Source organism: Callorhinus ursinus, unplaced genomic scaffold, assembly GCF_003265705.2.
Source record: "Callorhinus ursinus isolate GAN/ISIS: 27379988/994484 unplaced genomic scaffold, GSC_fseal_2.0 scaffold1, whole genome shotgun sequence".
NCBI lineage: Eukaryota > Metazoa > Chordata > Mammalia > Carnivora > Otariidae > Callorhinus > Callorhinus ursinus.
Window position 1 is genome coordinate 22,544,377 of NW_027397063.1, and position 26,871 is coordinate 22,571,247.

Genomic DNA, 26,871 nt, shown 5'->3' on the forward strand with positions numbered 1-26,871 from the left:
CCCCTAAAATTTACATTTTATGAAGAATGTGCTATTGGTTAGTATGTAAAAGTTAAGTGCAACTTAATTTTCGTGCCTCTGCTTCAGTTGTCCTCCTCTGATATCACTTACTGCTCTAGAAATAACGGAAAGTTCGGGTGGGGACAAAAGAGCATCTAAATTAGGAGAAATACTTAGCTTCTTTCCACATATCTTCTGAATAGCACATTTGGAGGTATAGCTCATCAGTGCCTGCTTATTTGCATATTCACAATGATATTCACAACATTATCTTAACTCTCTTTTAGTAGAGTAAAACAATCACTTGATAGTCCATTAAAAAACCACATAACTAGAAAGTCACATCAGATGGAAAACTAATTAACTGTACTGTTTTCACATTTTGTGTGCATATTTTTTCCCTAATCAGGACTTTATTTAATAGCTCCTGTGCTCAACTTTTTTCATTAATTGTTTCAGATTAAATCTTCTTTTGTTGTTGTTAAAAGCAGTTATTAATGGGACCCGATGTGGAATGGACCACTGCTGATTCTTGATTCCCGTCACTTAGGCAAGCTTGTCAGGAAGCAGAGTAATGATCAGTATTCTTTCGTCTTCTCTAGGAACTGTTCATAGCCAGTCCTGGACAGATACGAAGGATATGTCAGGATTGTTTTATAATGAATTTGAGATGGTACCTGAAAAATTGAGAAGGCAGTATACTTCAGGTGCCAGCCAGATGTTCCTCAAAGCACTACCTCCTGATAGACCCTGGGAATCATGATCATATCACCCAATTATGATGTCGTGAGAAATGTACCATTAAATGACCTTCGGGAAGGGACTGGGGAACTGCATTTGGAAATTTACAAAATTTAAAGAGCAATCATATTTCATAGCAAAAATTTGAGGAATAGATGAATTACGGAGAGATTATTCAAATCAAAAAGTATTATATGTATACTTTAAATAAGAATATATCCCTATTTAAAATATGAATCAATTCATAAAATATTCTTTTATTTTTCTCTATTTTTTACTCATTAGGAAATCATTGTAAATATAATCAGTATTTTCCAAAGATAAGGCATGTTGGATTCATATCTGTGCAATGTTTTTTTTTTTCTTAAGTTTCTGTTTAGTATTTTTATGTATCAAGTTTTTATGTAAATTCCAGTTAGTTAACATACAGTATAATATTAGTTTCAGGTGTACAATATAGTGGTTCAACACTTCCACACAACGCCCAGGGCTCATCACACCGAGTGCGCTCTTCAATCCCCATCACCTATTTTACCCTTCCCCCCCGCCCTTCTCCCCTCTGGTAACCAGCAGTTTTTTCCTTCATCCCCAGGAATTGGTTTCTCTGATCTATATTCATTTTAGTCAGAATTGCAGTTTTGCAGTCCATAAACTTCTAAACACCAAAAATTTTTTCATGATCTTCTAGTTACCTCGAGTGGCAAAATTTGATCCGTGCTAATGTGAAACTATTTATAGACTTCATCCTACCAATCATGAATATTTATATTTTATTGCAAACACATTAAATAACTTTGAATAGAGCTGCTGACTTAGATCCTCTCTGTAGTATGCATTGTGTTACCTTTCTGAGATCTGAAACATGTTGAATTCCAAATATATTTGGCTACCAAGATTTTGGATAAGAAATGATGGATCCACACTGTATTTATGTTCTTTGGCCAATCCTTGAAACCCATTGTTTTTATGTCGATAGCTTTGCGGAATGGAATTTAGTGTCCAAAGAGAGGGCTTCTCCAGGTAGAGCTCTGTGGAATGCTTGTTGGTGTGACTAATAAGGTTCAGAGTTTTATAAAGGCCTTAAGTTTCTGCAATGATTACATACAATTTGACTATGTTTAGTATCAGGTATTTGAAAATTTCATTTTTTGTGAAGGTTGGATGATAAAACAAAGCACTCAACACGTTATTCTCTATTAATTATAGTTTATGTCTATTGTAATTGTAGTTGTTCAACTCATATTGATTAACGGTGTCCCTAAAAGAATCTGTGATGATGAGGAATATGTCATCAATCAGTACCTGTTTCTCTTTTTCACTGGCAGGATGTTATTACCTGTTTGAACTCTTCTGTTTCAATTTCTGTTATGTGCATTTTATGTTGTGCCTTCTGATTAGGACACCCACATATTAAGATTAAAAGTCATGATTTGATAATCCCCCATTAATGCATGTTGATCTTCCAATGACACTATATATACCAATTGTAACAGTTTTCCATATCCAAACACAAATTGCCCTTTTGACTTAACCATACATTTGGCTTAAGGTATTTTTAAATGTCTTATTAAAGTTGGAGCAAATGATGGCTTTGCCCTGGGCCAAACCACTGCTTCTTATTCTCTGTACAATTATGTTAATTATATTTTGTTAAAATTCCCAGAGGCCTCAGCTCTAAACTAAGGACCAATATGTAGTTGGTATTTATCGTAATTAATATTGACTACTTGTGTGTGTGTGTGTCTTTCTTTTTTTTAACAGTTACATTTCAAAGAGGAGATGGAGGACTAATGAGCAATGGGAGGTATGCTAAGGAGATTCTTTTTTATTATTATTTTTAAGCAGGACTGGGGAAACTATAGTAAGAGGCTATTATTGTAATAAATGATCACTTATAAGTCTGAGAATTCTAGGAGGAATTAAATAGCTTACCACAAGGTTTAATGATCTATCTGTTGTACACTTAGAGGAATCAAGTCCAGATGTTTCATATCTCCCAGATGCCCCTGAAGAAATTAGTAGTAAATATCACAAGGAATGTGTTCATTTGTTAGCAGAATGTTTATTGCATTAATTAGACATTAGCAAATGAAGTTGCTGTTGTTTAAGGCTCCTTATTGGCTCTCACTAAATTGCTGTGAGTGAACAATTACACATAATCGATCACAAAGTAAATGATTCATGGATGATGAATAGGCTGTAGATTGATAGGACTGGATTCCACAACTTTGGTTACTCAATTGAAATTGATAAAAGCTGATAACAAACCCATATATCCTCATCTATTTCCCCTTTGCCAATATGGAGATTGTAATTAGGCTCTGGTAATAACTTCCAATCTCCCATTTAATCAATATTTTAGCAAAAAGAGATTAAGTCTAATGAGAGCTAGTGCATGGAGCAAGTAAGCAGTTGGATCTTCTTATTGCAGTTTCTATAGAAACACATGTTTCTCTTAGGGATTTCATAGAAACGGTCTAGCAAAAATAAAGTGCAATGATTATAGATGTTGCTATTTCTTTGTAAATATGCTAATAATCTGGAAAGGAATTGGATTCCCATCTTTATATCAAAAATGGAAAGTCTTTATTCAATATTATGTGAGGCAAGTTTTTCTCATAGATTATATACTCACATGCTGGATCAGATCACAGTGAATTTTAATTACCTTAAAAATCTTTATTATACCCCTAATATCTTGCAATTTAGAGAATTTGGAATTGTGCTATTGATGGAACAATATAAATATTGTTCATTAATTTCCCTCAAGTTCTTTGCCTCTAAATCAAGCATAAGGGCTCATAACAGGGGTTACAGCCTACAGGGGACAGATAAATACGGGGGCTGTAGGAATCGAGGAAGCAATAGCCCAAAGTCCTGGAAAGGGCTGATACTGAGCAGTCACTCTGAGCAATTGTTCCCTTGAGGTGTCAATTTATCACCAAACCTTGTTTCAGGATCCTGCTATGTTACCAATTCCCACCAGTTTCAGGGCAGACAACTGAATTCATTTGGATGTCAGCAGCATCCCAGGCAGGATGCTTCTGCTTCCAATGAGAGACTGTATATAGTCTTAATGAACCGTGGACGTTCCTTAATTCTTGAGAACCTACGCATTTTAATTTGAAGTGAATTAAAATCTTCTTAAGTTCTTTCAGCTATTTTAGTGCAGGAGACAGGTGTCCAAATCTCGCACTGAGCTCCATGGGTTGATTTCCTTTGAACTTCTGTTGCAGCCGCCCTGGTCTTCTAAATGCTGGGGATCCCAGTTATCCATGGCTTGCGGATTCATGGCCAGCCACGAGCTTACCGGTAAACAACAGCAACAGTGGCCCAAATGAGATTGCGAATTTTGGACGTGGAGGTAAGTTGTGCTATTCAAAACTTTATTATCTGTTTTCTTAGCTTTCTTCAATGTTTTAAAAAATACATACTATGGAGTATTTTCTTCCACAATTAAAATTACCAAAGCGCATGTCCTAACAGTGCTGTATGTTCACTAAATATTTTATATAAGACCACTGTGTCTATATTACCTTGAGTAAGACTAAGTTTTAAGGAAGTCATTACTAGCCAAGATGACAAATATTCATGATACATTTTAGGTTTAGGACTATTAGAGCAAGATTAGTAAAATCAGAAACTATGCTGTTAAGTAGGACTTATGATTTTGGACTAGTCATTTCTGTTCTCTACATGTCATTCAACACATATTTATTAAGTATGTCCTATGTACCTGGCATTATGGCAGACAGTAAAAATAAAATACCAGTATAAAGAGAGATGGTCCTTATCCTCATAGGATGTATGTTATAGAGAGTAGACCTTTAAATAAATATGACATGTTGAAGGAGAACTTAAATGTAGTTCTTCCGTTGATAACTGGTACCCCAAATGAAAAACAAAAAGATGCTAAGTTGCTGATATGATAAGGTCTCCAAAATTTGGTGCTAGGGTTCTCTCTGTAGAAACAGAATTTGACCTACTATAAATAATTACAGCCTCCCCACTGCCACCTTTTCATCCATTCGATAGGAGAATGATGGGTTTAGAGAAAGATGGGGCTGGAGAAGTCTGTGGTCCCAGTGTTTAAATTTGGCAGAAATATGTGAGTTTTCCATTGGCAGAAACTTGTGCAAGCAGTAAATGGACTGGAGCTGCTTTGCCGGTACCCGACATGAAAAAGCTGCCTATTGGGAATAAGAAAGTTCTATGAATGGAGTGTTATTTAAGTTGACATTTGAAGGAGAGCTAGAGATTAGTCAGAATTGTGCGAAAAGTGCGTGAAGAAATGTCCGTATTTTAAGGTCTAGAAAGAAGAGAGACATTGACCTATTTGAGAAATGAATGAATTTCCTAATGAGTATAAAGTACAAGGCAGCGGAAGTGGTGGAAAAAAAAATACAGAGGGACAGATAATAGAGGGCCTTCTAAGCCACACAGACTTTAAACTTTGTCCAAAGGGTAGTCAGAAGGCCTCAATGGATTTGTAAGAGGACAACACTGGGATCTAAGTACAGAGTTAAGTCATCCAGACTACTGCCGGGTGGTGAATGGAGTTCGAGTAGAAAATGGGATGATTAATTAGGAGAGTAGTGTTATAATCCATGAAAGTGTGGATGAATCTGCTAGAGGGTTTCTACAGCTCTGGGTGGAATTAATAATGGAGGAGACCCAGGGCTAAGCTAACCTATTATAAGCCTCAGTGGTGGATTTCACAGGCATGAGTGTATAAATATACTGACTTAGAAGAATAATCATGGATACTGGCATTTTCTCTTTATGGATAGAATACCAATGAATGTTTGAATATAATTAAAATAGTATTTCAAATAATAAAGCTACTAATTATTGCTTAAGTCTGCATTCTGTCAATACCAAGTTGAAGGAAGGGAGCTCTCTCCCAACCTCCAAATAAAATACAGAAAATAACCATTCCCCTGTCATAGGTATGTAATGAGGATTAAATGGATGATTACATATTCAGGTTTAGCACAAAGCTTGGCATACAAGTAGTGGCCGACAGGCATCAATATAGTAAATGAGAAAACAAAAGTACATTGCATGACTCCTCAGCTTTTTGCTTGCCCTCTGTAATCACCCCGTTTAGGATTCTTATTTGTCCAGAACCTCTGAAAGTGACTGCGTTCCCTAGTGGCCAAACTCTGAGCCCTTCAATTACAGGCTATTTCTTTTTCGTGGGTAGGTTCTATACCTGAGCATTTCCTCACCAGGAGAGCAGAACACTCCTCTCTACCCTATCCAGAATGATTTCGTCAAAAGAAATTCTGTTCTGAAGGCTTTTATTAATCAAGGATTAGATCCCTCTTTTACTTGTTGTATTTGTATTTGATTAGTGCACCATTCTCTTTACATTAAGAAATGAATGCCTAAAGATGGAGAAAGCGTTTTGTTTTGTTTTTGTTTTTTTCAGTTTCCAGCAGGCTACACTAACATCTAAAATGTCTCTAATTTAGCCAAAGGTTACGTTTGTAGATTTTCAAGGTTTTTCTTCTATATCCTCCGCATTTTTATGATATAAAATATTTCACAGGCGAACATACAGGCCAAGACAAAGTTTTTGCAAGATTTACTGTATTTCTTTTGTGATAGGCATTATAAGCATTCACTATGCACCAGAAATAGGTAGGCTTTTTTGTACATTTTGTTTCATTTCATTGACATAATAAATGTGTGACATAGATAACAATCATATTTACATTTTAAAGGCCAAGAAACTAAGGTTTATCGAGATGAATAACTTGAGATCTAGGTGTAGAAGGCATGTCTAACACATTTTAAAGCCTTGGTGCCTTTATCTACACTGTTCTGCAATCCTCTAGGTGGGATTCACGTGTATGACTGCATAACTATGGTCACTTAAAGAATTATTGTGGATACTGACATTGCCCTTTCAAGAATGGAATACTAACACATGTTTAAATGTAATGAAAATAGTATTTTGAATAATAAAGTTACTAATTATTGCATAAGTCTGCCTTTTGTCAATACAAACTATAAAAGATCCATTTAACCATTCAGCGAGTGCTTACCCTCTGCAAAACACTAGGTGAGGAATTATGGAAATCCAGATGTATGTTCCTGTTCTTAAGTATCTTACGATATGATACAGGAGACAATCATTCATTCAAGTATATCAGGCAAAAAGAAATAAGTGCATGGATCACTAAGGTGCTGAAACCTGCAAAATGAATCATGAGCAGGTCCACCTGGAGGGAGGGGTTTCTGTACTTCAGAGGTTTCAAACTCAAATATTAACAAGTTCCAGTCAGCCCAAAGCACTAAGGAAAGGTAGGTGTGGACAGTGAGAAGTGGAAACTGGAAGGTCCTACCTAAAGATAGCGGCACCTAGTCAGGTCCACTCTGTCGGCGGAAGGCTGGGCCAGACTTCCAAACCATCTGATATTATAGGATGATCCCCCACATCCAGATATTCATGTATAATCTTCCAATATTTCAACATTTGGATATAATTCAATTTATTTTCATAAAATGTAAGAGTGAGCCAATAATAGTTGAAGGAAATATGCAGCCCCCAAGTCAATACAGAAGCACTTAGACTTGAAGGCTGGCTAATTTCATCCAGCAGGGAGAGAGAGAGAGAGAGATTCTATTTCTAGCACTGTAGCTTTAGCTGTGGCCAGATAACATTCTGTAGGATTAGATCCTCGGACTACTTTTTTCCAGTTCTAAACATTTGAACACACAACCATTTCAAAAGCTTGCAGATAAAGTGGCTCCCAATCTAAATCAAAAGTTTTAGAAGGTCTCAAGTTCAAGGTGTTGGGAAGTTGGGACCCATGCTGGAGAAACATGTCTATCTGGTTAATAGTATCAATGAAAGATGGTGGATGTGGCAGAAACAAAACTCTGAAAATTTCCCCAGAGTGAAGGATCTATTTTCATAATTTTGATATATTACTAAATATTAAATGTTTCTGAGAATGAAAACGATATTGACATTTAAGGATGAAGTATACTTTTTCATTATCAAATGTCCTAATTAGTTTATAGGTAAAAGCTTTTTAAAAAGGCCAAAAAAGTAGTTATGGGATTCTGAAATGAAAAAATAATTGTACTTGCTTGTACAAGCTTGTGAAATATATTTGAATATCTTTAACAATTTCACTGATATGCATTTAAAATATTTACTTCAATAAAGTATGTATCCACTTACTTACAAAGCGAGTTGGAATTCCAGACTTCAGAAAGATCTAAATTATGCAGTGTGCAAAATAGATTATAAATGTCTTATTGCTGTTGCTAAAGAAGACATTTTTTTAGCTTTTGTAAAAAGCAAAATTAATATTTTTATAAGAATCTTCATCTCAAGTACTATTGGGTATCATCAAACATAAAAGTCTGAGAATATTTTGACTAAGTTTCACTTTCACTTTCTGCTTTTTTCTTGTCATGATAAATTGGTTTTGGGGGCAAAGTAATTGGTTTGTTACTTAATATTACAGTGCTTTAACTAGTTGAAAATTTCCTATAATGAAGAAACCATTGATGATCTCAAGTCCTATGAAGTGTGGCTTTCAGAACATAGATCGTTAAGGAATATATACTATAATTAGATTCACTTTTAACTCTACATGATTAAAAATATGTCATTTAGTGTTGTTCTGGTTTTAAAAGATTTTATTTGTTTATTTTAGAGAGAGAGAGAGAGAAAGAGCAAGTATGAGCAGGGGTAGGGAGGGAAGCAGAGGGAGAGGGAAAGAGAATCTCAAGCAGACTCCCCGTTGAGTGTGGAGTCAGACATGGGTCTTAATCTCACGACCCCAAGATCATAACCTGAGCTGAAATCACGAGTTGGGTGCTTAACCAACCGAGCCACCCAGGCACACCAGTATTTTTTTTTTAATTCTAATATCTTTCTTCTAAAAAAGGAAAAAAATAAGAGCTCGGGAGGGAGGTGGCAGTTCTGAATTATAAAGCATCATGTAAAGATAATTCAGTACACCAAAAGATAAATGGACTGATTGATATTCAGTGTTGTTACTAAGGTTTAATTTTACTCTTGCCGTATTATTACTTGAAACTATAATTCTCCACTTCTAAGAGTTAGTAGCATAAATTAAACCCACTGATCACTCAGATTGCTTTTTCTATAGTTAAATCCTGCTGTATTGTGAAAATGACTTATTCATGAAAATTATCTTTTGTTACCCAAGAAAAAAAAAATTCCTACCATCCGCTCCACTCCATGCCGGAACTGTGAAATCAAATCAGAGAAACAGCAAGCTGGAACTTCAGAAAAATGTATCTCCTAGTTGGCTTGTATAGTCTAATTTTGGAAAATTTTGCATCTATTCAGCAGCTCTCTCCTCTATCTTTTGGGGTAAAGTGGAAAAAGATGTTTTCAAGCCATCATTTGTAGATTGACTTTTATCATTTCGTCTGTAAGGAGCTAACAGTTTCATTGGTCCTGAAAGCAGGATGCACAACTGAAAGCATTTTTCAGGAGTGAAATATCCCAAACATCTCATTCATGGTTGAAGAAAATGGGGGAAGGGACACGTTAAAGCAGTGAGATGTGAAGGACGAGTGGTAGGCCTGCCTGTCACCGAGGCTGATAGCTTGACCATGGTTGTACATCATCTCCCCTTCATTGATTCATAAAGCCCAGCTCAGCTGAAATGCAAACGTGCGGCATGACACATTTATTTTTCACCTTCAGTCCTGATAGTTTGGGGCTTCCTGTGCATCATTAAATTGTTTCATTTCCCTATGTTCACCACAGATGTGCTGCCGCCAGTTCCAGGCCAAGGGGATAAAACAGCAACAATGCTCTCAGATGGAGCTATTTATAGCAGCATTGACTTCACGACCAAAACCACTTACAACAGTTCCAGCCAAATAACACAGGCCACCCCATATGCCACCACACAGATCTTGCATTCCAATAGCATTCACGAATTGGCTGTTGATCTGCCTGATCCACAATGGAAAAGCTCCATTCAGCAAAAAACAGACCTGATGGGATTTGGATATTCTCTACCTGATCAGAACAAAGGTAACAATGGTGAGTCAGGGTCTTACACCCCGAGGAGTCCTTTTCATATCATTTGTGCATGGGATAGAAATTAGTATTTGTTGTTCAGTTTAGTGACTCATTACCAGGTTCGCTACCTAAGCGAAAAAAATATTCTCGGCATGTATTCAGTACCTTGCGCAATCCCTCCCACCGCCACCGCCACCGTCACTGCCACCACACACCAACACCAGTCGGTTCCATTCTTTTAGCTCTTTTTCAATAGAGTGGTCAGTAATCCATCTCAACTTCCATTAGGCAGGAGAGACGGAACTTTCCTCCACTGTCCCACGACATCTGCTTCTGAGTCGCTAACTGCATGTTCTGCATGGGCTTGTGCTGTGAACTAATCACATGATGCCACTATGACCTCTGCCCTTTAACCCTTAGCCTTACTTTACATCCCTGACTACCGATTGGCTGAGGGATTGTCTAATAGAATGCCACACAACCAGTCACAGGATTTCAGCACCACCAGCTCTCACAACAGCTCAGAGAGGAGTGGCAGTCTCTCAGGTTGGTCTCATCACAGTAAGGAGAAATATTTGTTTGTCACCAGCATATGACCTGTGTTCCTAACAACCGTGAAGAAATACTGAATCACAACTCACTGTCAGGCATTTATCTTTCAGATGACAATAGCAGTTTATTCTAATGAAATCGTGCTTTGGGAAGGGGGGAATAAAAATCCCTGTCAATCTTTATGTACTAAGTGTACAGCACCATATTTACTGAGAAATAGTGTCATTTTCCTAAATATTATTTAGGAAAGAGCAGATGAGTTTTATCCACCTTGAGCCCTACCTAAGAGCCAAGAGGACTTTATAAGGAAAAGATCATACAGGAAAGTCAACTCCATGACATGGACAGCAAATGATGAATTCAGTTAAAATGCAAATGATTTGGGACATTTTTCACAATAATTGGATTCCAGGGATGTGACTTTCTATTTTTGGACAATCTTTCCAAAATATTATTATCTATTGAATGATATTTAGTGTAAGGTGCTGCTACCATGCTAACCAAGAATGCTAATATCAGACATTATTCTTCACACTTAATTTCCAAAAAAATTATAATCTATATATGGATAATTCTTTTATGCTGTAGATGTTAATATATATTTGAGATATATCAGCCAAACCTACCATCTGTAATGTAGGTTTTGTATAGCACATAATCAGGACAGATTTTTACTGGACAGAAATATATGCCTATTATAATGAATAGCACTGATAGCCTTCAGGCTCAAGGATCCTTACCTCTAAAATAAGGAGGTCGTAGTAGACACACTCTACCTTCCAACCATAACATGTACATCGTGTGACTGATGACTTGATCTGCACATTTCTAATTGATTCCATGACCTTATTTGCTTATTTTTTCATATTAATGATATGCCATTTGTTTTTATGACCTACAAGTTCTTAGTAAAGTATTATAGTGTATTGTGATATGTCACAGGCTTCTAGGCTATAAAGAGTTAACTCTTCTACATCATTAGGGTAACATTTATTAAATGGCTTTTCCTCAGGAGATAGAACCCTTTCAGTCTGAAATGTTAATGCTCTCTCTTCCCTCCAAAATGAGCCATTTGCTCTTCTTACCTATTGGTAGAATTAGATATGTTATAGAATCCAGAAAATTTTAAACATCTGTTATGAATTTAAACTGGCTTAATAATATAGGGGGATATTTTGAATAACCTTATATGTTATTTATACTGTCATTTATTTATAATGAGTCCCACAGTTGTACTGAATGATTAAAAAGTAATGTATCCTAGGCCTGTTCCATTCAAGATATGTAAAGTCCCAAGCAATATACATATTTTAAAAATCTATATATTTTAAGCCATGAATTACATAAGACCTTTTGTGAATCCTTCATTAAGTATTCTGTATATGTTGATTGGCACTTTTTAAAAAGTTACCTTTTGAGTAATTGTAAGCAGAACATGATTCACAATAGTGCTTACTGCTTTTTTTAATCCATTAATCTCCTGACTGACATTTATATATATCTATGAATTATATTAACTACTTCATCTACATTTGAATACAAAATTACTTAAATTGGTAATAGAAAGCATTCTTTAGGAGGTGAGAGTGAAGTGATTATTCCCTTTTAGTTTAGTCCAATTGAGTTTAATATCAGAAATTTGCTTCATTTTTATAATCATAGATTTTTTTTCTAAGACTTAAACTTAAGATTGAACTGCCCAATGGATATCTAATCATATATTATAAAATTTTCTTAATTTGTGCACAATAATGAAGTCAATTTAAAATAATCACAATAATAAAGTTGGACATTTCTGAATTATTTCAGGGAATTTCTCATCCTCTTTGAAAGGCTTTTATAATTTATTCCATGCATAAGTTCTGAGCAGTGTGTTGAAAATGCAACCACTAAAAAAAAAAAAACCTCAGATCTCTCAAAAACTATATGCAATCATAATTATATATATACATATATGTAGCATGACATCAGTAGTGATAATGAAATATTTTTACACACCAGTATTTTTTTGAAATGCAGTATGTGTTTAACTAACTTGAAAATGATATTTTTATAATTTTCTATACATAGAAGTTGTTCAGCATAAATAAGTGTCAATTTAAATATTTATATTTTGAGTTGAAGAGAAATGGGTCAGATATATTTGCCAGTCTTCAAAATATGTTCCCTTAAAGCATAATGCAGGCAGTTCTCCCCTTAAAATGCTTGGGGATCTTTGGTTGCAAGTAACAACAACAGACTGTGGCTCATTTAGCTCAAGGTAGAGATCTTAGATAAACATTTTATTTTGTTAACTTCTGTTGTATGCCCACCACCATGCTCATGACCCACCTCTTAGGTCAGTGCTAAGAGAGGACAAAGCATATCGATTCATAGTCCTACCAGGACACCCCACAATGACAGAGCAGAAATTTCCCAAAGAGGGGAAAGTGGGCATTGGAGGAAAAACTTACAAATTCCATCTATGAATCAGCTTTGTTTCCCCAATTCATTTTTAAATCTGATATTTGAAGAGTTGATAATGCCTTTTTTGACCTTCGACAAGAACTTCAACAGTTGGGTTCAGAGCTCCAGAAATAGTCATTTCTAGTAAAGCTGCTGCATTATTTTTTTTTTCCTCTTACTGTGTGAATATGGAACACATAACATTTAAGAAAGAACCTGTTTTCTCATCTGTTAACTACTTCATCTACATTTGAATACAATATTACTTAAATTGGAGATAGAAAGCATTCTTTGGGAGGTGAGATTGAAGTGATTATTCCCTTTTAGTTTAGTCCAACTGAGTTTAATATTACAGAATTTAATTTAGGGAGATGTAAGAACTTCCCTATTTGTATCATTCAGTTCTGGTGGTGATCATATAACATTTTTAAAGTGAAGAGTGAAGAAAACACTGTACACTTATAATTATACAAGGAATAAAGGATGCACAACTAGAGGAAAAGCCAGTAAGGACATACAGCCCAGCCCATTCCTCTTTTAATTATTGAAATACAGTTCTGAAACTGCACAAAAGATATGATCCTGGTTTGTGATTTTGATGAATGATCAGGAAACAAAGGATTAAGGCTCATCTATCTTAAACGTAAAAGTTATAGACTTCTCTTCAAGCAGGTTTATTATTTTTATTCCGAGAATCAGACTATTTCTGGGATACTCATTGGGGTTGGAGAAGTCTGGCTTGACAAAGCTGTAGAAATGGGTAGAACCATGTTTGCTCTAAGATAGAGAAAATGGAAAAGAGTAGTAATGACTGGCATTTATTGAGATTTCTGTACAAGCTGGGCCCTCTCCATGCTTTATCTCATTTAATCCTCAAAATACTGCAAAGATATAGGAGCTTTATATCTGTTTTACCTGTGTGAAAATTGAAGGGATATCTACCAAGTAACTTACCAAGTAAGTGAGAAACTAGTCTTCAAACCCAGTTTAAGCTCTTATCCTTGAAGCAGAAGAGCAGATACCTGCTCTTCTTTCTCTTAATACCTCTCCTACTGCCAGATGGGAAATGAAAGGAAGGGTGGAAGCATTTTGTCTGTCTATTTTAAATATGTGTGTTTATGTGCACATGACCTAGACGACAGACATAATTCCATACTTGGCAACAGTGTCTATGTCCAGTTGAGCAGTTTCATCACTTTCTGGCACTCGAATAAGTTACTACTAAATGACATAATTTTCTGAGTTGGCTGATGCAGATTAGTAATTGGCAGAAGAAAGGAGATGAGACTTCTAGTAATATCTCTATGGATGGCCCTGCTGCAAGTATTCGATGCACACAACCTGCAGTGCCAGAAAGATGAAGTCCCAGTGGTCCATACCATTTTGGGGAAAGATAACTACAGGCCATAATGGGAATGAAGGAAGCTGCTTGGGTCCCATGGAAACAAAATCCTTTGTTATGCTGTTGGAGAAGCGCTCATTCTTGCAATCACCTGTGGTCCATTTAGGAAGAAACTTGATTTACCTAAATTTTGGAAGAGTGAAAAGTATGGCACTGTACAAGTGATGAATTTAATTTTTGTATTTCATTAGCACCAGTAATTCCAGATTTGGCTCATATCTGCCAAATTATTTTTTGCTCGTGTTTTGTGCATGAATTCATTGGTATTAACAATAGTACTGAAACTGATCACTGCATTTCCATTAATTATCCTGCTCTTTTTGGAATTTTAGGAAATGTTATGCTTAAAACATCTGGGAACTACTCTCACTATAGGCAAAAATAATCTGCCATTCATTAGTTTAAAATTCTATAAAACTTATCATTGTGAAAGATTTACAAGTATCCAGATTATAGTTGGTTGATTTTTATCAGTCACTTTTGAGAGAAAACTGTGCTCTCTTGGATTAATTAAATTGAGTAAATTCTAATGGAAAAGTTTCGTCTGTATCCTTAGACACTGCATTTTCCACTGAGAGAGATTATGCAAAAGAGCATTATAAACGCACTAAAATCTGACATTTGAAAGAATTTGTTATGGCCCATTATTTCATCTAACAATGAAAATGTAGAGGCAGCAGACGTGAATAAATCAATCAGTGTGCTTTTGCTGCAGAAGCCCTGTTTTTGGTTTATTCATCACTGTAGTTAATGCATTGGGAAAAATATATATATAATTTTGAGCGATTTATAAAAACGTTTTTCTGATTATACCATCTCATTGTTTATAGCTTTTAACAAATGTAATATACTGATTGTGGTGTTTTGAAAACATAAATACATCTTCCCATCTGATGTACTCTGTTTCTACTGATGTTTGGTGTATCTGAATAAATGCATTATTACTTTCAGGTGGGAAAGGTGGAAAAAAGAAGAAAAATAAAAACTCTTCTAAACCACAGAAAAACAATGGATCGACCTGGGCCAATGTTCCTCTACCTCCTCCCCCAGTCCAGCCCCTTCCTGGTACAGAGCTGGAACACTATTCAGTGGAACAGCAAGAAAATGGGTAAAACTCTTTTCCATACCAATGAAATGCCCAGGGCTCTCCTCTTCTCTCTCTCTTGTGCTTTTTTGTCTTTATCTGGTGTTCTCTTACTGTTTTACCTGTCCCCTTCCCAGCCCATTCATTGCCCTCCCCCCGTGCCCCTTTTGTTGTTTGCACCGTCTATGTATTTTCGCTGATAAATACAACACAGCACATATTGAGAACCTGGAATCCTCGGCTGTCAAGTGCCTTATATTATTTGCAATCATGATAATGCAGCCTCCATTTATAATATTGCTTGTTAGTTTGAAAGCGGGTACCCACAGCTCCGTGAACTAAAGAGCCACTCCTGAGCGGGGCTGAAAAGGAAATTAAAATAACCTTCTTCATCATCTCTCATGGTTTTCTAATGACTTGGTGTCTGGCCGCAGGTGAGCACCCTCTGTTGAGTTCCATCCCATGGTGTAATTGTGGGGACTTTCATCATTAGCTGTGATGGGAATGTAGGGGCCGGAACGATGAAACAGGTTCAGGCCAATGCACATTCTGTAACAAAACCTCTCTAAGTTAGAAAATTTCCGTCAAGGGCGTTTAAATGTGACTGGTCTCCTTATTCGTTCCCAAATATCTCGAGTTCGTGTTCCTCTGTTAACATGTTAATTGACTTTAAAGCAGAAACACATTGATACTTTTTATTTTCTAATTAAAAAAAAACAGCAAATGAAGAGAAACATACTCAGTCTTTTTTTTTTCTATTTTAATAATTCTTTTTTTTTTTTTTTACTTCCTAGATATTTTATTCTGTGTCTGGCCACATGCACACACACAGGATTGCAATATAGATAAACAGACTATAGGGTTCCCTGCTGCTGTTGTTTGTAAGAAACATATATTGCATCTGCTTTGTCACGAAATATTGACCATTGCAACTATATAACAGGGTTCTGTTGTTTTATTTCAGGCCATAGTTCATTTTATTTTTGTATTTCTAATTAGTGGTAAATTACACAAGTTAAATATATTTTCTTTTTTAAAAAAAAACAATATAGGGGCGCCTGGGTGGCTCAGTCAGTTTAAGCGTCTGCCTTTGGCTCAGGTCGTGATCCCAGGGATCTGGGATCAAGTCCCACATCGGGCTCCCTGCTCCATGGGGAGCCTGTTTTTCCTTCTCCCACTCCCCCTGTTTGTGTTCTCTCTCTCGCTGTGTTTCTCTCTGTGAAATAAATAAATAAAATCTTAAAAAAGAAATAAAAATAAACATATCACAGATAAGTTTCCCTCTAACTTTTGTCCCCTCTTCCACTTCCCAAAGTTAATCACTCTAGATACACTTGTATACATTTTTTATTTAACATATTAATAATAACTTATTTTTTATTTAAATTCAATTAATTAATATATGAGGTATTATTAGGTTCAGAGGAACTTTTTATATTTCTTTATACCTTTCTAGATACCCTATTACTTTACATCTATGTGTGTGTGGGCACATTATCACACTATAGATGTAAATCTACAACATTATTTTATTGAGACATGAAACTCAACTGACTCAACGTGATCCATGAGTCAGTATTCATAGGTCTAAAAAATTATCAAAGTATTTTCATAATTCTAATTGCTCTGTCTTCCTCACAATTTCTGGGTCACCACCACTTTTGAATGAAACTGAAAAATACATAATAAAGGCAGCTTTTCTTTTTCCAAGTTTCTTTAAATTTTGAAATCTTTAGATGTTAAGACACCTCAGTTTATTTGAATAATAGTTGTATCTCTGTCTTATTTTATGTAAAGAGCACATGCACATAATTTTTTTGGCTCCATCTCCTTTTCTTTTTAAACAAGTGCTATCTTTGATGTCTCCAAGTTAATTTTTTTTTTTTTTTTGAGAGGGAGAGAGAGAGAGAGAGAGAGAAAGAGAGGAGGGGCAGAGGGAGAGGGAGAGAGGAGAATCTTAAGCAGGCTTCATGCCCAGTGCTGGGCCCGACATGGGGCTCGATCTCACAACCCTGAGATCATGACCTGAGCCACAGTCAAGAGCAGGACACTGAACTGATGAGCCACTCAGGTGCCCCTCCAGATTAATATTCTTTACTGGAACTTTCTATGTCACAACATTTGCTTCCTTCTATAAAGACCTCATTTACCTTTTTTTTTAATTATGTAATGCTTCTACATATATACTATATATATATATATATATATACATTATACACACAGATGATAGGTAGATATGCATATCTGCATATATATTCATACACACATACACATATATTCACATACATAACTCTATATTTTCTTCTTGACATCTTTCTTTTTCTCCAGAGGTCTTCACCTACTTCTGGGGGATTATAATTCCCACATATATGCATATCATTATTATTTTACTTTTTTAAAAAGTTCTCATTCGAGATAGGAAATTACAAGCACACCCTCTTTTCTCTGACTTTTTAAAAATGCTACATTTTGCACATGATCTTATGTAAAACATATTAATAATGTAAATGTGCCTGTGCCACATGAAGTCTGTTGAAGAAAAACCAGAGATGTGTATTCTGTAAGAAAAGATGATTACAGGGCTTAGGAATCTGCATTTCATTTTTTTTAAGATTTTATTTATTTGGGCGCCTGGGTGGCTCAGTTGGTTAAGCGACTGCCTTCGGCTCAGGTCATGATCCTGGAGTCCCGGGATTAGTTCCACATCGGGCTCCCTGCTCAGCAGGGAGTCTGCTTCTCTCTCTGACCCTCTTCCCTCTCGTGCTCTCTATCTCTCATTCTCTCTCTCTCTCAAATAAGTAAATAAAAATCTTTAAAAAAAGAAGTCTGTTTCTAAAAAAAAAAGATTTTATTTATTTGTCAAAGAGAGGGGGAGAGAGGGCATAAGCTGGGGGAGCGGCAGGCAGAGGGAGAGGGAGAAGCAGGCTCCCGGCTGAGCAAAGAGCCCGATGCGGGACTGGATCCCGGGGTCCTGGGATCATGACCTGAGCTGAAGGCAGACCCTTAACTGACTGAGCCACTCAGGCATTCCAGTCTTCTGAATTTTAAAGGCTATAGTCAGAAAATGGGAAAATAGAGCTTGTAAACTGGGAAGAGAAAATAGTACTATCAAACATGTTCAAGCATAAAGTAGGTAATTTGGAATTTTTCTTTTTTTTTTCTTTCCCCACTACGTCTATTAAGAAACAGACTGTAATAGCTATTACGCATTGAAATAAAATTAATTCATTCCAAAGAAATGCTAAACTTCTCACTCAATTTTATTGCCTAGCAGGAGAATTGAAAATATCATTTGATGAATGAAATAAGATACATTGCGGCAGACTTTTATTTTTTGATATAAATTATCATCTGAACATCAGGCCATAAAATATAAAGTTGTTTCTGAATTATTTTCGTATTTAGCCAGGATATATGATATTAGAAAATCTTTTCTTTTGTAAAAGATTTCTAGAAATTCATTTGGTACTTTAGATAGGTAAAGAAATATATATTTTAATTATATATATTCAAAGTCTTTGTAGCATGTAGCTTGTTTTTTAATAACCTTTGAGTCATTTGCCTTAAGTAACTAGTATTTCCTGAAACAAAAATTATCACTTTTAACGGAAATAGTAAAGTCTTATCTATCAGTAAATTGACAGCAAAATTCAATATTCTCATTCTTTGGGCTCCGTTTTTCCAAGGTTATTATTTCAATTGTTTGTAACAACACCTATTTAAAGTCAATATGACAAAAATAAATTAACTTAGATTTGTGATGACTTTGTCCATTTCTTGATATATTCTTTATACTTCTCTGTTTTCTAATGTAGAAACCTTATAATATTGAAGAAAAGGGGCACCTGGCATGGCTCAGTCTCTTAAATATCTGAGTCTTGATTTTGGCTCAAGTCATCAACTCAGAGTTTTGAGATCAAGCTCCAAACCCAGAGGAGAGTCTGCGGGAGATTGTCTCCCTCCAACTCTGCTCTGCCACCACTGCGTGCCTCACCCCCCCACCCCACTCATGTGCGTGCTTGCGCTCTGTCTCTCAAATAAAAAAAGAAATACATATTTAAAAAAAAGATTTTTGAACACTTCCTAGTTATTTTATAATGTGCTACTCATGATATTAACGTTGAATATTTTACAGCTGAGTTCTTCTATAGAATTGTTTATATGCCTTGTTTTGAAACTCGTGCAGGTTTTAAGGTTCTCTTGAAATGCAAACAACAAAAACTTCAGAAGTCCCCTTTTGGTTTTGATAATTTTTATTTTAACAACCAAGAATTCTGCAACTGTAGTTCTTATGGTGATCCATAGTTGTTCTTTCTGCTGTTTTTAGCATATCATGATAGAGAACTTATTCCACACACATTTTTTTTTAAGTACATAGCAAGTGCTGAGCCCAGTGCCAGGAAAAAAAGTAACAGGGATGAAAGAAACAAATACACAATTATTCAGGAAGATCTGATCTCTGATCTAGGGAGTTCACAGGAGTGGTAGGTAGAGACCAGAAAACACGGACGCGCGCATGCACACACACACACTCTTTTGTGTGATAAGCCCTAGATGAGCAATGTATACAAAATAATAATTTGTATTCTGGGAAGGATAAACATGTGTGCCAGGTAAAGTTGGGGCAGTCTTGAGGCGAATCTTGAATCATTTATTCACAAATAATAGCACCCAGCATTCTAACTGGCTGCTGGTCGCCAGCTCTGAGCTTGAGACAGAAAGGACAGAGGCCAAGCAATGGTCCCTAACCGAAAGCAGCCTAGGTGCCAGAATAAATGATTAACCAAGGACTACAACAAAATGTTACTAATGTCACCATTTGCTGTGCGGATGGAGAGAAATTTCCATAGCCGAAAGAAAAATATATATAGGGCGCCTGGGTGGCTCAGTTGGTTAAGCAACTGCCTTCAGCTCAGGTCATGATCCTGGAGTCCCGGGATCGAGTCCCGCATCGGGCTCCCTGCTCGGCGAGGGGCCTGCTTCTCCCGCTAACCCTCCCCGCTCTCATGTACTCTCTCTGTCTCATTCTCACTCTCTCAAAAAAATAAATAAATCTTTAAAAAAAAAAAAAAAAGAAAAATATATGTAAAATGAAAGTCAAGAGAAAAGGAATCACCCCATTCATGTTCCGTTAGTGCTCCTCACTCTTCCTTCAAAACTCCGTCCTATTCTGGTTAAGGTGACTTGCCTTTCCTTAATTTTTTCTATTCCTTAGGCTTACTCCTCTATTGTAGTACTCATCACATTGCATCCCAGTTGCTTGTGTGTATCTTTCAGCGATCAGCACCTGCTGTATGAGGTTCGTTGGGTTTGAAATAGGCATAGAGTAGGATATAATCTGAAAAGGTATCTTGAGGCCAACTATGAAGCCTCGTATGTCATATAGGGCTTCTGACCTTTGGATACAGATGACGAATTGAAGGACATGAGGCTGGGTCAGGTAGATAACATCTGGGAGACTACAGAAGAAGAGCCAATATCATGAAAAATGACAAGGCAGTAAGATAAAACAATGGCAGTAGGATGGAGGGATTTATCCCTTTCCCTAAGGGATAAATTTTGGAAATATACTTAGCCCAGAATAATCTCAATCTTGAAAAGATGTTCTCTTACTTTTTATTACAATGTTTAATACTGTTTCTAAACTTTCAATATTATCAGATTTCTTTCTAAGCCTTTCTTGGGCCATTTCCCCCCCCCCACAGAACTAAATATCAAAAGTTACCAAAGCATTGTCCACATAGAAAAGTATTTAATTGTTAATTCAATATTATGGCAACAATGGTAAATGTTCTCTCTCATCCATATGCCTCTCTCAGCTTGATAAAAAGGTATCAAAATGTATTCATCCTTAGCTATATATATAATGTATTTTTATCATTATCTTATGATGCTAGGAAGAATTCAGTAGGGATTCAATAGAAATCTGATGCTTTGCTTTGTTGCTACACTTAGAGATTGGCAAGCTTTTGTGGGTGTTGAACTGTATTGTATTTTTATTAGTAATTTGGTATTTGTATCTGGCCTTTAGCTAGTTCACATGCAACATTGATTTGTTGTCATCTTTCTCATTATTTACCAGGCAAGACAGATAATATGATCCCTTGCACTCCATTGACAATATGTTAATAAAAAAAGCTCTCTCCCTCTCCCTCTGCCCCTCTTCCCCCAAATAAAGAAATAAATTCTTAAAATAAAACAAGAAAAAATTGAAATTCCATCCCTCAAATAAGATACGTATCTGTAAATGTGAAGGAAATGCTAAAAACTGAGCTATACTTTTCTTAACATTTATAGAGTCATCTGTTACTTTCTTGTTCTTCTTCAGAAACTGCATGGAACCTAGTATGTATTGTTCTGGAATGGATTCAGATATGGAAACCTCAGAGATGAGGAGCAGCCCTCCTCACCATTGAATATGCTCCGCGTCCCAAATTTCTTTCATCAGTTCTCTCACATTCTTCTCCCAGTCTTTCTTTTATTCGCTCTCTCTCTGTTTTCCAGTTCTTGCACGAACCACTGAGATGAATCCCATGGACTTCTCTCAGCTTTGCTTATGGTCTGTATAAGTGGATTTTGCTCACTCCTGTTCGATATTATCTTTGTAGAAAACATGCGGAAAAAGTGATGATAAAAACGCCCATTCTAGCTAAGCGGAATAGCTACTGGAATATTTTTTTAGTCATTTAATACATTATGCGATGTGTTTGTATAATTTTTAAAATAACATTCATATGGCTGCGCTCTCCTTTGCCTGATGGTATTTGAATAATAAAAAATGAGTTGAGTACAACTAAGTGCAATTTTTTCTATGTAACCTTAACATATGATGCATATAATATCATTTCTTCTTTCTCTTATGTTCTCTATGTATTTTCGTTCCATGTGCATGTTCCCTTCAGATTATTGGAAGCAAGGATAGTTTACTACTTAGGAGGTAGGGAACTTTTAGAGAATGATGGACTACTTCCATTTGAAAGATTGAATATATAATTTGTTCTTTCTTTATTCAAATGTAGGAAATCCTTTGCAATAAGCCATGTAAACAGAGGAAATACATGTTCTGGTTTATGGGGGAAAATGTGATATTTTATGGAGGAAATTTAATTATAACTATTGATGAAGTATAATAGCACTCACATTCCATACTGAAAATGGGCAGGTTTTTTTTTTTGTTTTGTTTTGTTTTTGTTTTTTAGGATTCTTATTCATATTTGTGTTTGACTTTATAACATTTAAAGTCAAATAAATAAATAAAAGAAACCTAAGCATTCTTTATTTTATTTTAAATTCCAATGTAGTTAACATATAGTGTTATATTAGTTTCAAGCGTATAATAAATATAGTGATTCAACAATTCCATCCACCACCCAGTCCTCATTACAACAAGTGCCCTCCTTAGTCCCTGTTCTCTATCTCACCCTTCCCCTCACTACCTCCCCTCTGGTAACCATTAGTTAGTTCTCTATAATTAAGAGTGTTTCTTGGTTTGTCTCTCTCTCTCTCTCTCTCTCTCTCTCTCTCTTTTTTTCCCTTTGCCCATTTGTTTTGTTTCTTAAATTCCACATGTGAGTGAAATCATATGGTATTTATCTTTGACTGACTTATTTCACTTAGCTTTATGCTCTCTACCTCTATCCATGTCATCAAATCATAAGCATTCTTATTAATGAATCAATTTGTGTGTTTCCATTTCAGATCAATAAATAGGCTTATCATCTACTATTTTTAAAGTATTGTGTCAGGTGTGGCCAAACGAGAGTAATTCAATGTCATAATTTTAATGTAGCATAAATCCACTTGAGGAGGACGCCTGGGTGGCTCAGTTGGTTAAGCGACTGCCTTCGGCTCAGGTCATGATCCTGGAGTCCCGGGATCGAGTCCCACATCGGGCTCCCTGCTCAGCGGGGAGTCTGCTTCTCCCTCTGACCCTCCCCCCTCTCATGTGCTCTCTCTCTCTCTCATTCTCGCTCTCTCAAATAAATAAATGAAATCTTTAAAAAATAAAAAATAAATAAAATTTTAAAAAATCCACTTGAGGAAAAGCTACTATTAACATGTGAAAGGTTAAATTCTCAAATAAATTAGACAATAGTTAAAGAAACCAACATTGGAAATGGCATAACATAGCGTATAATCAATTTTCAGGTAAATGTGCAAAAATGTCAGTGCAAGTCAGAAGAGTAATGTATCAGTGCTAGTTGGCCTCATCTGGGAAATCTTTATAAAAGATATGGGATATAACCTGTAGCTTGAAGGATTTGTAAGATTAAGGTAGGTGAAACTGGAGAAGTACGGTTCGTTAAAAATAAGTTGAATACCTGAAGCTAATGGACCACAATGGAAAAGTACTGAAGAAAGAGAAGAAGATGATGATGATGAAGAAAACAAATCAATTTATTTTGAGTAGAAAATTCTTGTTGAGAAACTGGAAAAAAAACATTTAAAAAGGCAGGTTGAGGCTTAGACATATTTAGTGGACAGAAGAGAATGAACAGAAGTGAATGTTTTTTTCAAACAATTCTGAGGTTTTCATAGACCAATTTGTAAGTGATGTGAAGGATTGATTAGTGGATGGGAAAAACTGGAAGCACTGAATCCAACTGGGACCATGGGTGGCAAACTTTGTACACAAGAGAATCTTTTTTTTTTTTAATGAAATCTAACTATGATCTCCAACATATGAAACAGATCAAAATGGCATCATTTTGGAGCAATGTATTTTTTTCAGGTCTGATTGGTACTTACATAGTTATTTGATGGGAATACAAGTTTAAACAATGGTATTTTCTAGTATATAAGAATTGTTATCTATAACATATTAAAGTGTGCCTGTTTATACTACAGTATAAAGGACATTTTGGAAGAGATATTCCTATCAGAGTGTATGGGGCTGCTGAAACAAGCTCTTCAGTTCACAGCTCACCGAGGTAGATTATTCAGGGAGCCTCAACAAGAGAGGAAAATTGAACAGCCACAGATGATGAGGTTTATTCCCTGTAAAAAGCCTCTCAGTGCCTATCCATCACATACAGTCCTTCTCAGGGCTGATGAGGCCCCGTGTGATCTGGCACATCCTCACCTCCCCTGCCTCAACTATGGCCAACTCTCTTTATTTGTTGGCTCTTACCAGTTATGAAACTATCTGAGTTCTTCAAATACTGTTATCTTTTCTCTTTCTCTGGGCCACCCTTTAGAATATCCCCTTTTCCTGTAGTCAGCATAACTTTGCCCTACCCCCAAACTAGTTTCAGCCTACTTTCTCCTTATTCCTGTAGTACTTGGTATTGTTGATTATTTGCTTGGTATCAGTCTGCCCTACTGGATTTCCTGCTCTGTAAATAGATGCAGATTCCTGACACATGGTTGTCAAATAAATGGATGGTCAACTCAAGGATTTTTTAAATAGACTTTATTTTTTAGATCAGTTTCAGGTTAACTACAAAACTGAACAAAAACTACAGAGATTTCCCATATACTCCCTGCCTCCACACATGCATAGCCTCTGCCACTGTCTACTTTCCCACTAAAGTGACAGATACACTTTTAAATTGATGAACCTACATTGATACATAAATATTACCCAAAGTCCACGGTTTACAATTAGGATTCACTCTTGGTGGTGTACATTCCATGTGCTTGGACCAATGTATAATGACATATATCTACCATTATAATGTCATATAGAGCAGTTTGTCATAAAAATCCTCCATATTCTGCTTACTCATCCCTCCCTTCCCTTAACTTCTGGCAACCACTGATCTTTTTATTGTCTCCATAGTCTTGCCTGTTCCAGAATGTCATATACTTGGAATTATGCAGTATGTAGACTTTTCAGATGGACTTCTTTCACTTAGTAATGTGCATTTAAGTTTCCACCAATTCTTTTCATGGCTTGATGTTTCATTTCTTTTTAGCGCTAAATAATATTCCGTTATCTGGAGAACCTTAGAATTTGGCCTCTCGGTGAATTTTGTCACAGTTTATTTATCCATTTACCCACTGAAGGACATCTTAATTGATTCCAAGTTTTGGCAATTATGAATAAAGCTGCTACAAACATCCGTGTATAGGTTTTTAAATAAATTCAGTTTTAAACAAAGTAAGTAAAGACACTTGAGTAAAAATATTCAAAAATCATCTGGACATTTATAAGTTAGCATTTGTAAGGGAGAGGATACACTTGTAATACGTATATATATATTTATAATAGTCATTTGATTTTTAGTTTCTTTAATGAAATCTTCTACATACTAGATACTGTATTTGGTGCTGGAAACACAAAGTTGAGAATTAGAGTTCTTGAATTTAAAGATCTCATAGAACAGTAGGAAAAAACAGAAACAAATAATCCCAACAGGGACACCTGGGTGGTTCAGTCAGTTAAGTGTCTGCCTTCGGCTCAGGTAATGATCCTGGGGTCCTGGGATTGAGTCATGCATCGGGCTCCTCCTGCTTGACAGGGAACCTGCTTCTCCCTCTCCTTCTGCCTGCCACTCCCCCTGCTTGTGCTCTCTCTCTCTCTCTCTCTCTCTCTCTCAAATAAATAAAATCTTAAAAAAATAATCCCGTTATAATATGGGGAGTACCACAATGTAAGTATTTTAGAGTTGTGATCAATTCCATATGGTGGAGGCAGAGAAGACTTCACAAAACGGATGGCATTTGAATTGAACCTGAAGGAAGAGCAGGAGTTCACAGGCAGATGATTTGAGAATAGTTATATAGAGAGCCAGAGTTTAGAAAAAAATACACAGTAGGCTGATGTTGGGGAAATAGTGTGAAATTAAGCTAGAAAGATGGGTTGATCAGATGGGGAAGGGTCTTTTAGGCCCTGCTAATGAATTTGAACTTTTTCTTATATTAGTGATAATCACTGAATAATTCAAAGCACAGTGTAATGTGAATGAAGATTTTAGAAATATAATCCCATTGTCTGGAAGGTAGGATAAAAGAGATGAAGATGACGTCACAGGAGACTAGGAATGCTAAAGGGCTAGTTCACATCAAAATGATTCTGATCTGTGATTATGGAAGTAGAGGTGAAATAGGAGATTCCACACATATTTAAGAAGTGGAATTTATAGGACAGTTACATTCAATAATATTGTTTATCCTATCCTTAAGTTTTCCTTTAAAAGTACACTAGGATCTTTCTGATTAATGAAAATAATAGTATATGGAGAAGATGTAAATAGAAATGCCACTGATGTTTTATCACAATGAAAACTGTTTGGATTAATTTTCTATATTCCCTGACCAGAGTCCTTAAAAACACACTGTTTTTATAAATTATTATTTTCCTTTTTAATATATATTTTACCAGGCTAGCTTTTGAACTTCTGTTTTATAGATTTTAGATGTCGAGATACAGGGAGGCATGAGGCATGAGTTTCCACTGAGGAAATTAGAGAATTAAAAGCGTTAAAGGGCCATTGAATACATTTTGTAACACAAAGTGTTAATGATTGACATGTCATATGGACTGAAAGGTTGGCATAGATCTAGAATAAGAGTAAGTAAAACTCTCAGACACTTCTTTGATGATCAATATTGTCATATTCTGTTTGGTATGGATGAACAGCAGAGGAAAACAGTTAAATCTACGAGCACTAAATT

At 35.9% G+C, this 26,871-nt stretch overlaps 1 protein-coding gene across 18 annotated transcripts in view; it reads left to right on the top strand.

The window, feature by feature from the left end:
• Positions 1-26,871, top strand: part of ROBO2 (roundabout guidance receptor 2) — a 1,626,757-nt gene that overhangs the window by 1,567,332 nt on the left and 32,554 nt on the right. For 9 of the 18 annotated variants that reach the window (XM_073891929.1, XM_073891965.1, XM_073892002.1 and 6 more), the window contains 4 exons: positions 2,503-2,545; positions 3,978-4,105; positions 9,509-9,790; positions 15,120-15,276. In XM_073891929.1, the coding sequence (XP_073748030.1) occupies positions 2,503-2,545; positions 3,978-4,105; positions 9,509-9,790; positions 15,120-15,276 (610 nt within the window). Of the gene's footprint in view, positions 1-2,502; positions 2,546-3,977; positions 4,106-9,508; positions 9,791-10,189; positions 10,316-15,119; positions 15,277-26,871 lie in introns of all 18 variants that reach the window. The other 9 variants (XM_073891915.1, XM_073891920.1, XM_073891943.1 and 6 more) reach the window with 3 other exon arrangements.